The 14,021-nt window shown below is 40.7% G+C and overlaps 1 protein-coding gene and 1 long non-coding RNA gene across 2 annotated transcripts in view; one reads left to right on the plus strand and one right to left on the minus strand.

Annotated features, from left to right (window-relative positions):
* Positions 1 to 14,021, minus strand: part of LOC142872948 (uncharacterized) — a 16,388-nt gene continuing 2,367 nt past the window's right edge. The window contains exons 2-3 of the long non-coding RNA XR_012921057.1: positions 4,134 to 4,279; positions 1 to 720 (exon numbers count right to left, since the gene is read on the minus strand). This is a non-coding gene — a long non-coding RNA (uncharacterized LOC142872948). The remainder of the gene's footprint in view (positions 721 to 4,133; positions 4,280 to 14,021) is intronic.
* On the plus strand, positions 3,953 to 10,726 carry LOC105883165 (GTPase IMAP family member 2). The gene is made up of 3 exons (XM_012786139.3): positions 3,953 to 4,335; positions 5,256 to 5,291; positions 9,403 to 10,726. The coding sequence occupies exons 2-3, from the start codon at positions 5,264 to 5,266 to the stop codon at positions 10,386 to 10,388; spliced, it is 1,014 nt and encodes a 337-aa protein (XP_012641593.2). The 5' UTR covers positions 3,953 to 4,335; positions 5,256 to 5,263; the 3' UTR covers positions 10,389 to 10,726.

The following is a 14,021-nucleotide window of genomic DNA, read 5'->3' on the forward strand; positions in this document are numbered from 1 at the left end:
ATCTTTACCTGTGCACTCTTTTTCTTAAACACAATGTTTTATATTATCTTATTAAAAATGATATATTCTATAACTGCACTGTCCAAAATGGTAACCACTAGCCACATGTGGCCATTTAATTATAGGAATTAAAATTAAAATGCAAAATCCATCCTCAGTCGGGTCTTGTCCCGGGGCTGGGGTGATGCAGGCAGAAGGGAGGAGGGGACGAACAAAGAAAAAAGTGTAAAATTCAGCTTCTCCAACACGCCAGCCACACTGCAAGTGCCTGACGGCCATATATGGCTAGTGGCTGCCACACTGGACAATGCAGACAGTGAACATTTCCATCATCACAGAGTGTTCTCTTAAACAGTACTGCTTTCTAAATAAACCCTTTGCAAGAAACCACAGAGTGATTGTCAAATATATCTCAGTTTGCCCACAATGGCATGACCCATTTCCCAGAATTGCCTTGACACATGAGAATAAAATGAATTGTTGTAAATTCCATAGTTTACCATAAAACACACTCAATGCTCAGCCACGGCCCTTCCCATCCCCCTCCCCTCCCAACATCTGTCGGACCTTCACTTAAGGCTGTAGTCACATCACTCACAGGAGCACAGAATGCAGGCCTTGTATGTTCATGGGTCAGTGTTCAGAAGGGACTGAAGTAGGGAGAGTTGGCCAAGAAGTCATTTCATCAGGGAGATCTTTAAAAACCAAGCTGGGACATCTCTTCAGATGGCCCAAAGGATGAAGAGGGAGAAGTAATATTTTAGTCTCCAAACCTAGAAGAACAGTGTAAAAAACAAAACTATCCCTTCAGCTGTGGGGAGTATGCCCAGCGATTAGCTCTCAGCGTGGAGCTGTGTGCCCTGTCCAGAAATTGGCTCCTGCTAAAGACAGATGCCTTCTGTAAAGTCAAGTGTCTTTCCCAGGGGCAGCGTGCAACCGGGAGTGCAACCGGTCAGTGGAATCATAAAGTCCAGCCCCCTCACCTTCACTCTGAAGGTCCATCCAAACTTTAGAGCTCCCAGTGGAGTTGACATTCACTGTGACTACATCTCGCTCTAACTTCTCCCTGCCTGCTCCTGTGTTCTTCCCTTCCCTCCAGTGTTTATCCTGAGAGCACCCGGGAATCAACCTCCTTCATCTGCATTTGATCTTCCTCTCAACAGTCTGCATGCTTTGGAACCCATTTTTTTACATAAGCACACGTACCTATCACCTATATTAGGAAACTTATTAACGTAATTTACACTATCAGTAGGTCAATAGAGAAAATCATGGAAATATCTCAATGAATGTTAAAATTTTTTTTCCAGCTTTACATCTCAGATAAAGGCCTTTAATGGGAGAAAAGTGTGTATACACTGATTTTAAAATAAACTAATTAATTTCAATCACCAGCATCACAGTTAATGATAAGATATTAGGTGCCCTGCAGTTAAAATAGAAAATAATTACACAACATTAGTTCACTTTTAAAAAGGTAACAGTAAATGCAATCATACAAGAGAAAGCAACAAGAGGTAGTTTTGGAAATAGGGCTCTAAAATTGCCATTATTTGCACCAGAGTCTGTGATAATCCTGGGGATACTCCGAGACAATCAAAAGTAAATAAAAATAATTTTTAAATACTGAAACAAGTGAATTAGCTGGTTATAAAGTTAATTTATTGTATTTCTCGTCACAGAAATAAAAGCTCTTTGAAAAATAGGGTAAAAGGATAAATTCTGATTTAGAATAGTAACATGAGAAGTTAAATTCTTAGGAACAAACCTGGTAAGAAATATATGTGCTATGTATGGAGAAAGACCTAATACTCCACTGCAGGACACAGAAACTGCCAGACATTTCTCAGTGCTGTAAGATTTTACACGCCCATCAACAGGGCATGGGAGTTCGGGCTGTTCCAAATCTTCCCTTGTTGTCTGTCTTTTATTTTTTTATTTTAACCATTCTGAGTGATGTAGTGCTACCTCACTTTGATTTAAATTGGCATTTTCCTGATGACTAAAGATGTTCAGCTCACTTGCATGAGCTTTTTAGTCATTCATGAAATATCTGTTCAATATTTTTCCTATTTTTAGCAGGCTGTGTCTTTTTAATTATTCAGTTATAGGAGCTCTTTATCAGGAATAACAGTCCTTTCCCAGATACATGTTTTTGTGCATTTTTTCTCCCAGTCCGTGATAGAATTCCTTCCTTTCCTTTTCCCTCCCGCCCTCCCTTCCTTTCTCTCCTTCTTGCGGAAACTTTTACAGCTACATATTCCCTTCTAAGCACTGATTTAAGTGCATCCAACAAATTATAAGTAGTATTTTCATTGTCAATCAGCTTTTAAATTTTAAAATACTTGGACATAATTTAAACATCATATTGTTATTGATTTCTTATGTAATCCAATTGTCAGAGAACATAACGTAGTATAATTTCAATAATTTCAAATTTACTGAGACTAGTTTTTTTCCAGCATATTCTTTGTTTTCATGACTGTAGATGTGCATTTGAAAAAGAACATGTATTCTGCCTCTATAAGGCATTTTTTTTTAAGTATGAATTACATCACAATGGCTAACAGCGCTTTTCTGATCTTCTATATCATATGAATTTTTTTGTCAGGTTATTCTATCAATTTCTAAAAGAGTGATATTAAAATATCCAATTATTTGTCAATCCATTTCTTTCTCCCTTTAGTTCTAACAATTTTTGCTTTATGCATTTTGCAGCTCTGTTATTAGATACACACATATATATCATTTTATGTTTTTCCATAAAAAAAGAGTTTACTTTCTCCTTAAAAAGAGAGTCATACAAGAGGAAGATCATAATTCTTTTTCTAGACATTGTTGTTCCTGAGCGTAATTCATGGAACCATAAATCCATCTTTCTACCAAAATGAAGACACGGCCAGCACTCAAAATGGACAAGCAGAGGGATGGATGAGCAAAGTCATGGTGCTAATCCACAGAATCCACCAAGTAGACTGCCCCAGACTCCTGTTATGCTATCCAACAGCTTTCCCTTTTTTTGGTATTCAGAAATGCAATATTTTAAGCTTTTATAGTTTAAGGTGATAGTTTTTCTTACAAATAGGTGTTTACTGAGTTTCATAGATGATTTAGAAAATTGATGGGCTTTGGGATTGGTATATATTGCATTACATTTGTCTTACACATAAATAAAAAGGAAATGGGTGTGTTTTTAAACACAATGTTTTATTTTTAGGAATAGATGAACTGATATTCCGCAGGAGTTGCCCGTGTCATATTGTTCTGTAAGCACACGTAAGCGATTATACGGTAAAGGACCTGGGACAATACAAAACAAAGCAGTAACAGTGTGTTGTAAAGGTGCTAGTGCTCACCCACGTGCCAGGGGCTCCACTGCGTTTCCCAGCCTCCCTCTACAGCGAGTTTAGGGCCACATAATTGTTCCCGATCAAGGGACTGGGAAAGACAGTGACATGTGTCACTAATAATCTGGGGTATTTAAAGACAATGTAAATTCCATTTTCTCTCTTGCCCTGCTGTGGTGATTGTCTTACATATAAGAAAAAAAAATATTTGGATAATTTCAACTTTAACTCTTTGGGTTGTTCTTCCTGAACAGAATACTACATCCAGGTTATTGTCGTAGACATAGCCTAGATAATCTCTCCCCAGGGGTACGTTTCCTGAAATTACGGAGCTGGACAGGAAAAAACAGCCCGGATGCCCTGAAGCCATGGGTGATTTATGGCTAAATGTCTGGGTGGCTAATGACTGCTGCTCACGGCCACTCAGACAACGCCACCTGCCTTTGGGCTCCCTTTTCTGTGTCCTTCTCCCCTGGACAGTGCCTGGCAGAGGTGCCCCTCCTCCCGTGCTCTCCCCTCTCCCCGGCGGCACCTGCCTTCAAAACAGTCCCTGCTGCCAGCGTGGATGAGGTGTAAGCCCTTGTTAGAGGGACTTTTGCATTTAGGCAAACCTCTAACTGTTGGGACACAGCCCACATGGGAAGGAACAACATCTACTGCTCCCCTGGCAACATTGTCTTTCTTTCCTGCCCAGATGAAGTCATTCAAGCACTCTTTTTTCACTTTTAAAGAGAAGATTGGCCCATATGGTAGCAAATAACTACTGATTGACTTTCACATACGAACCATTTATTTTGTACGTTGACAGAAGAGAGACTTCCACACGCAGGCACTTGGTGGGGTTCTTTTGCAGCCGAGAAGCTCAGCAGAGATAAAAAAGAAGAAGACCGTGGGGAGCTTCCGTTTTCTTTTGTTTTTCTCTTCGAGCTGAGCTGGAGAGTAATAGGTTTGAGCGGGGAGCCATCTGTTTCTCTTGACAGCAAATCAGGTAAGCTTAGATTTACAAAACGTTCTGATCTTGGTTTCTACTGGGTCCCAGGCTATGCTACAGTTTTAACTTTTTATTAGAAAAAATTTGCCCTGTTTTAAGGGAAATAATTCAGAGTGACTTCCTTTAGCTTAAATGAAGCCAGGTTACAGGATAACTGTATATAATTTGCTCTACACATTACAGGCAAAGAGTTTCCTTAGCATTAAGCCAATAAAAAGCACTAACTAGAAAGAGTTTGGGCATTGACATGCGGTTACAAGTTTGCTGTGCTGGTAGGATGGTCTGTTCCTGCCAGATTTAAGCAAGAGAAACTATCTGATGAAAACGATGCTTTTCGCTGCATACGGACAGTTACTAGATTGCAAGGGCTCCACCACCGGGGACTGCTGGGAATGAGGAAAATTCAAGTAATTGATGGATCAAATGAAGTGTATGTCTGGTTTAAAGACTGTCTGCTTTCCAGGAGTCAGGCTGTTAATTCACTGAGTCAGCAAAGACTCGACAGAGACAGGAAGGGACCGGTTTGGGGTGGGCAGAGAAGAGGAAGCAGGTGAGGTGGGGGTGAGGGGAGAAAAGGAGGAGAGGACTGAGCCTCCCATGTGGGGAGGGGACTCCAAGAACGGACTCCGAGAGAAGTGAAGGGTGTGTGGCCAGGGAAAGCCAAAGAAGGTGACCAGGAGGAATTGTGAGAGGAAAAAAACACAGGAGAGCCGGGCATGGGTTTACAGATGAAACTCCCCAGCTCTCTGGGAGGCCTGGGCAAGTGACTCCATATCCCTGTGAGATAGGAGTAGTAATTCTCTTCCCACCCACCTGTCCATTACAAGCAGGCAAAGGAAACGTGGTTGTCTAGAAATGTAAGGGTCTTTCGTGATTGAGAACCGAAAAATAAAGTTCCTTGTCTCTCTGTCCCTCAGGAACACCAATGGACCAAAATGAAAGCCACTGTTCTGGTGAGAAAGGAACCTCCTGTGTCTGTGTAGTTGGTTCTTTCCGGTGATGTCTGGGCGAAATTTTAAACAAGTGGGTGGGGGGACAAGGGAACTTATTCTAACTCCCACCACTGCCACCGCCACCAGCTCAAAACTGCTAAAATATTCTATCAGGAGCCAAAACACGCACCCAAACGTTTCCCTTATACAGGGATCATTTAGATCTGCCTGGAATATTCCTTCTCCTGCCATTCACTCTTCTCTTCCCTCTCTCTCCTCTCTCTCCTTTCTGTAGGTTGTCTCTCTCTCTGTCTCTCTTCCCCATCCCCTCCCACCTTTCATCCTTCCCCTCCCCCCACCTGTCCCTTCTCTCCATCTGTGTGGGTTTCTCCCGGTTTCTGTCTCTGTGTCTTGTCCTCCCCGTTCCTGCCCCCTCCTTGCCCCTTGCCCTTCACCTCAGCCATCTTCAGTCTCTCACTCTAAGAAGAGCCCAGATCTCCCTCTCCTCCAAGTTCACTCACAACCCCTGTCTGTGAAAATGGGGGGGGGTCTCTGGCTTATTGTGTCTGGATCTTGTTTATTGAATACGCTGAGCTCTGTGAGATCCAAATGAGAAGCAACTGTCTTCCCTCCCGACGCAGCTTCTAACTATGCAATCTTGACTTCTTAACTCCATCTTAGGCAGATTCCTTTCTGAGGAGCACGGACTATAAGGACAGCCTCATTAAAATAACCATGACACATATGTCAGGTGTTGAAATGTCCAGTCCAGTCTACTGTCAAACTTGACATTCTATGCTGGCTTCCCCTTCCCCCAGTTCAGCCTCAGCCTGAGCGCTGGAACCTTCTAGAGGTCCTCCTGTCATTTCCAGCTCTGCTTCCTCAGCTCTCCTGTCCGTCCCTCCTTCCCAGTCAGGCAGGGGGAGGGGTGACTGGAGAAAGAGGACAAAGTTCTAGGGTCCCTTTGTCCTTGCTGTTGTCTCTGGGGTGGTCCTCACTGCCATCAAGTGCTGAGGCTCTGCACACTCTCTGGTGACCTCTTTGACTAGACCTCAGCTCCTTCCCTCAGCAGTAGCCCCCATATCTTCTTCCTGTCACACTCTCTTACCACACAAGGCAGGGGCCCATCAACACGACCTGCCATGCCTAGTTATTTTCTGTAGGAGCCATTCTGTCCACGGGAAGCCCCTGAGGCCATTATTGCTGGCCCTGGTCTCCTAGGTGGCTCTAGCCAACCTTCTAAATTTGGAATTCTCCAGAGAGGAAATGGACACCTGTGTCCATGTATATACTTGTCCTCAAACTCCAGGTGATATCTGCTTATTTCTTTGAAATATTTGCTCAAGAATTCTCTTCACTTTGCTATACTTGGGTAGGTTTACAAGTTTCTATAGTTCAGCAAACATTCATCTGGGAGGTGACATGTCTGTCTCTCAATTTCCTGAGACATGCCCAATATTTATGAGTGGCTGTTTAAGCGACACCCTTCACTTGGCTCTCGATGGAGAGAGCTCTCTCCCCTGTGCTCTCACTGTGAGAGAGAAGGACACAGCACTCCCTGGGGGGCCACCAACTAGGGACTCCCACCGGTTCTCTTCAATGACTCTTTCATTTACTCATTGTAGGTTAGTGAAGGTCAAAAAGACAGTTTGGCCACCACTAAGCAAGCCTTGGAGGGGTAGATCAGGAACTGTTTGGCTGCCGTTTTCAGAATGTAAAAATGTCTAGTGCCTGTTTCCTTTTAAGTAAAATTTCTATTATATGTCTATTGTGAGGCAATAACTACGCTGGGAAAATATGATAAGATGCCCACAAATTGCAGTAAATTTGACTAGGAGAGAAAATACTTACGTACATGCAACAAGGGCTGGCAGAGCAACATGACAAAGCACTAATGCTTCAGGCATATAACAAGTTAGAATGCCACCTTTTCCATCTGCAAAATTTGTGAATTTTAATAGCTCTATGTCCTTGGGCAAGTTGCAGGTTTATGCGCAAAATAGGGTAAAATAAGGTAGGAAAAAAAGGAACCTAAGGGTAAAAGATTAACAAACCCTTTCCCTTCCTTTCTGCATGAGAATTTAATCTTTGGTTAAACTTTCCAGCTATGACTCTCTAGTAATTTAATAAGAGTAAAATGTCTACAACATTATTAGAAACTTTGCTTGTGGTTGAAAATTTCCCATGATGGATGCATTATATCTACACTGGGAGCACTATAAATACACGGTAGGAAGTTATGTTTCAGACTCCCCTAAGCAGTGACTCTTGTAACTCCCCTGCTCCTTGCAGGGAATCTGGAGGCTAAGCCCCGGAGTTGTTACAAGAGACAGTGGCTCCCATGGGCCATGGCAGCTTCTGTACCTGCCCAGCGTGCCATCTCAGTGCCCTGAGATGTCCCCAGCTGACAGAGCGTGGTGTTCCATGAACTGGTGCATAGACTCCCACTAGGAGTAAAGCCTGGCAATGTCCCTCTGATAGGCTAAGTTTCCCATCCTTGAGTAGACTGGTGTCCCAGTGAGGCCCAAGCAGTCCTGTGAGCCAGAGAGGCCAGTTGAACCTAACAAGACCGCTGGTGTGTACCTAACCCTAACTCATACCATTGCCAGGAGGAGCAAATAAGGTAATGCAGGTAAACCAGGAGGTACAAAGCCCAGCACATCTTAAGCACTCAACAAAGAGTAGATGCCACCATTATTAACTAGCTGGGTGACTTTGTCTGAGTTTGTTAACCACCATAGGCCACAGTTACTTAATTTATAAGGACGCTACTTTAGAAAATATTAGCCTAATGTTGACTTAGTGATTAAGTGCACCAGTGTTATTTTACGTTCTTCATACATATTGCCTTGTTTTAATCCTTAGAACCCCACCACGTGGTATCAACCATCATTTTTTTCCAGGTGCAGAGAACTAAGCAGTTGTCCAAAGTCACATGGCTGGCAATTGGAACACAGTGAAAACTAGGCACCACCCCCTCCAGATTCTTTATGCTTTACCACTGCACACTGCCTCCCAGAGAGCTAATTTCCTTCATGCATTCTAAGCTCCATTTTGGCTCTGATATTCTATACTCTATGTAGAGTCCCTTTCTCCAATTTTCTCTAAGGCAATGGGCCTAGCAGGAGAGTCTTATTAGTTCGCTGGGAAATTCCCCTCCAAGATCTCCCGTCAGAAGGATTCTTCTCTTATTCATTCATATAGGTCAAATGTTCCTCCTTTACAGTAAAGGAAACAAAGGGTTGACCCTCAGGAGCCAGAGTCAACCCTGCCTGGCAAGTTGAACGGCTCCGTCTCTTCACTGCAGAGCAGCAGCTCGAGTCTGCAGCTCACCCACCCCGGACAGCCATTCCTTCCACCACCCCAGGACCTGCAGAAATGGCACTGTGGCTCCCACGCCTTCCCCTTTCATGTCTCTGAGACACAATTTTTGCTCAAAGCCTCAAGCTCCTTTATAACTTCTGTCCCATTCATTCCTCTCCCCAGAACCCTCCTACACACATTGAAGGGATACAGAGAAGGAGAGAAGGGAGTTTACCACATTCTGTGCCTACTTTATATAAAATTATTCTATCCTTTCTAAGCAAAACCATGATATCCTTTATAAACTATCGGCCGTTTCTTTATCAGTAAAAATAATTCACACTGCTCATTCTGTGATGTCTCTGGTCCAGCCATTTCCCTGGTGGTCATGACCGTAGTCTGCCCAGCTAAGGTCGGAGGAGCGATCTCTGGCCATGGAGCAGAGCAGGTTACTTGGCCCACCCTGAGATGGAACCCACAGTCTTGGCTGCACATCTCTGATCTCCGGGAAATTTGCCTTTGAGAGGGCCCCAACTGAGTGATTCGGGCAAGCACTGCGTGATGGCCTATGTTTCCCAGTCCATCTCATCCTCTAAGAATGTTCTTTCAGGGACCAATGTGGCAATGCTCTGCAGCCCTAGAGAAATTGAGATGTTTTAAAAACTGTAATGAATATGTTTTATTTGATGATGGAGTTAGCTTTTATTTCACATACACAGTACATTGTGAGAGTATCTTTCCCCATAATGAGGGATAACCTCTGTGTCATTGAAAATATTCCATTGCCATGATCAGTATAGTAGTAACACAGTAAAATTGTTCCTAACAGGACCACATACAAACAGCCAACGTGCCAGTGGGTCAGAGCTGAGAATCATTCTGGTGGGCAAAACAGGAGCCGGCAAAAGTGCCACAGGGAACAGCCTCCTCGGGAAGCAAGCGTTTGAGTCGAGGCTGAGCGCCCAGCCCCTGACCGAGACTTGCAGTGAAGGGCGGGGAAGCCGGGCAGAGAGAGAGATGGTCATTATTGACACACCAGGTATATTTTCTGAGAAGGACCACTCGGAAGCTCTGTACAAAGAGGTGCAGAGGTGCTACTCACTCTCGGCCCCAGGACCCCACGCGCTGCTGCTCGTGACCCAGCTGGGCCGATACACCGCCCAGGACCAGCAGGCTGTGCGGAGGGTGCAGGAGATCTTCGGAGGGGATGCCATGAGACACACGATTGTCCTCTTTACCCACAAGGAAGACCTCAGTGGTGGCTCCTTGATGGATTACATCCGTGACTCCGACAACAAAGCCCTCCGCACGCTGGTGGCAGCATGTGGGGGGCGGGTCTGTGCCTTTAATAACCGAGCTACGGGGAGCGATGGGGATGACCAAGTGGAGGAGCTGATGGGCCTAACTGAGGGCTTGATGATGGAGAGGAGGGGTGGCCACTATACCAATAGGTTGTACAGCCTCCTACAAGGGTCAAAATCTGGATCTGTCGGGTCAGAGGGAAAATTAAAGGATTTCAGAGAGAATCTCATAGAGTACATGGAAATTGAGAGACGTCGCACAACCATGCCCGAAGCAAATTGCCTACAAAGAGCCCTAATCAAAACACAACCGTGTATTTTATTTTGTATTCGATTGTATGTCAAATTGCTAATTCTGTTATTTTGTATATTGTACAGCATGTGCAATATGTTTTACTCCTTGCTGTTCAGCATGTGCAATTTATTTTGTAGTTTACTGTGTATTATACTCAAAAAGTTAATAATGATTGTGAGAAGGACCAGTGTGCCAGAATGCAGGTCTTCTAGATTATAGTTATAGATGAGTAATTATTTACTTATTGTCATTTAGGGATGAATAACAGTGCCTTCCCTGTAAAATGTGGTGCCTGATGTCATATTTGAGATTTTGTGAAATATTTAAATCTTAACATATTACACCATTTATTCATGAACCAAATTATTTTAAAAGTTACCGTTCGCTTTGAAATATAATACTAAAATCTTTTGATAACTGTCAACATAAAATTTCTCTCCTATGCAAATCTCCAAAGTCAGCTTTATGTTCCTGAAAATGCATTTTCTTCTTTATAATATTGATTTACTATTGAATGTGATAAAAAAATAGCAATAAAGTAATAAGTAAACTCTCAAGTTTCTAGGATTACATTATCTTTAATTCTCTTCATGATTTTGTCCTCAGAAGATGGTAAGTGGACACATGGCTCATTTACTCTATAACAGAATCAATTCATGCCCAGCAACAAGGACAGACAGACACACTCACACATCAATAGTCTGTTTTATATATATGAAATTTGCTTAACATCGAAAGGGACTTAACTAGATTTTAACCTTGGCATCCTTCAAATTTAGCATTGAAATGTACACATCAAGCAAGATGGTGAACTGGATATTCTGAAACATTATCCTGCTAAATGCAAATAGAGCCTAATTTATTAAAAGAAACAGAATTTTTATGATTGATGAGCTCATCAGAAAAGGAGAAGAATTCCAAGGGTGAAGCAAACAATATATATAAAAAAGAGTGAGGCGCTAAAACTGGAGACCCACAAGCTATAAACAAGCACGGAAGGCAGAGGTGATGAAGAGACAGATGCTGAGATCAATCCTGAGCCGGAGAACCTCGGCCCTGGGCTCTCAGTACAGTTGGAGAGATGATTCTGAGGTTTCTTTATTAGTGAGGACCTTCTCAGGAGACTGACGACATCTCAGATCAGTTAAACTCTTGACTTGAATTAAAAAATGAAACAGAGAAGACAGAAAGAGAGAAAAGAGGGAAAAAAGAACTATAAGACAAGGAGAAAATAGTTTTTAAAAATGACAGTAGTAAATCCTTATCAATAATTACTTTAAAAATAAATGGACTAAAATACCCTATAAAAAATACAGAGGAGCTGAACAGATTAAAAAATTAAGATTCAACTGTATGTTGTCTATAAGAAAACTCACTTTACATTTAAGTATACACATAGGCTGAAAGTAAAGGAATGAGAAAGATATTTTATGCAAAGTGTAACCAAGTGAAAACAGCAGTATGTAGTTATACCAGACTAAACTGTCTTTACAGGAAAAAAATGGTGTTTCATAATGGTAAAAGTGTCAATTTAACACACTGACTGCCACACTAAGAAAAAAAGATTTTTCCCTGTGGCCACGGTGTTTTATTAAAACAAAATTATCCTTTCTAATTTGTTATGTTTTATTTTCTGTGAATGAGTTATATGCCAATACAATCCATGTTTTTAGAATTAAATTTTCAGTATTAAACGTAACAATAAGAACATCCACAACCAAGACTTTCATGAACCAACTGAAGGGTTTGCTTCATGCGGGCCCCAGGCTCAAAACTAGCGTGAGTTAAATACAACTCACATGACAGTCAATGTGTTAACAGGAACATATAAAAATAGTAAATAGGAATGCACCCAACATCAGAGTATCTAAGTATATAAAGCAAATATTGATAGACTGGAAGGCAGAAATTGACAGCAATACAATAATAGTGGGAGACTTTAATACCTTATTTTCAATAATGGATAAAACATCCAACCATGAAATCAATAAAGAGTGGACTTGAACTATACCATAGATCAAATGGATCTAATAGACATATACAGACCTTTTTACCCAACAGTAAAAAAAATACATTCTTCTTAAGCACACATGGAACATTCTTCAGAATAGGTCACATTTTAGGTCACAATACAAATCTTAACAAATTTAAGAAGATTAAAGTCATTCCAAGTATCTTCTCCAACCACTATGTAATGAAACTAGAAATCGGACAGCAAGAAAACAGGAAAATTTACACATACTTAAAACTAAATAACATACTCTTGAATGACCACTGGGTCAAAGAAGACATCAAAAAAGGAACTATAAAAATATCATGAGATGAATGAAAACAAAAATGCAACTTACCAAAAGTATGGGATACATAATAAGGAATAGTAAGAGGGAAGTTTATAGCAATAAATGCCTACATTAAAAAAGGAGAGAGATCACAAATAAACAACCTCATCTTATACCTTAAATTATTACAGAAAGAACAAATTAAACCCCAAAGTAGCAGAAAGAAAGAAATAATAAAGATCAGAACTGAAATAAGTCAAAGAGAGAATCAACAAACTATAGGGAAAAAACTACAAAAGTAAGAGTTTAAAAAAAAAACAAACCAACAAACCCTTAGAGCTATACTGAGAAAAGAGAAAATAATAAATAAATAAAATTAGAAATTAAAGAGGAGAAATTACAACAGATGCCCCCAAAATTAAAAGGACTGTAAGGAACTATTATAAACAATTATATGTCAACAAATTGGATAACCTAGAAAGGGACAAATTCCTAAAAACAGACAACCTACCAAGACTGAATCAAGAAGAAACAGGAAGTCTGAACATACCAATAAGAAATAAGGAGATTGAAGCAGCAATCAAAAACCTCCCGACAGGGAAAAGTCCAAGACCAGAAGACTCAAGGTTCAGTTTTAACAAACATTCAAAGAATAATTAATTCCAATCATTCTCAAACTCTTCCAAAAAATAGAATTAGAGATAATACTTCCAAATTCATTTTGTGAGGCCAACATCACCCTGATACCAAAGCCACAGACACAACAAGAAAAGAAAATTACAGGCCAATATTTCTGCTGAACATAGATTGCAAAAATCCTCAATAAAATACTAGCAAACCAAATTCAACAACACATCAAAAAGATTATATACTCTGACCAAGTGGGATTTATGCCTGAAATGCAAGGTCGATTTACCATATGAAAATCAATTGATATAATATACTATACTAACAAAATGAAAAATTAGAAACACATAATTATCTCAATAGGTACAGAAAAAATATTTAACAAAGTTCAACACCCTTTCATAATAAAAACTCTCAACAAAATAGGTATAGAAGAAAATTTCTCCAACACCGTAAAGGCCATTATGAAAAGCCCACAGCCAATATCATACTCAAAGGGAACAAACTGAAAGCTTTTCCTCTAAGAACGGGAAAAGTCAAAGATGCTCGCTTCCACCACTTCTGTTCAACATAGTACTGGAAATTCTAACAAGAGCAATCATACAAGAAAAAGAAATAAAGAACCACCAAATCATAAAAGAAGTAAAATTATCCCTGTTTGCAGATGACATGATCCTACATGTAGAAAACTGTAAAAAGATAGTTGTTAGAAATAAAAAAATTATTCAGTAAAGCTGCAGGATACAAAATCAACATACAAAAATCAGTTGCATTTCTTTACAACAATAACAATCTATCCAAAATGGAAATCAAGGAACAATCCCATTTATGATAGCATCACAAAGAATAAACAGCAAATAAATCTAAACAAGGAGGTGAAAGATCTGTATACTCAAAACTATAATATAAAACATTGACAAAAGATATTGAAGATGAAACAAGATGA

Source organism: Microcebus murinus, chromosome 9, assembly GCF_040939455.1.
Source record: "Microcebus murinus isolate Inina chromosome 9, M.murinus_Inina_mat1.0, whole genome shotgun sequence".
NCBI classification, from domain to species: domain Eukaryota; kingdom Metazoa; phylum Chordata; class Mammalia; order Primates; family Cheirogaleidae; genus Microcebus; species Microcebus murinus.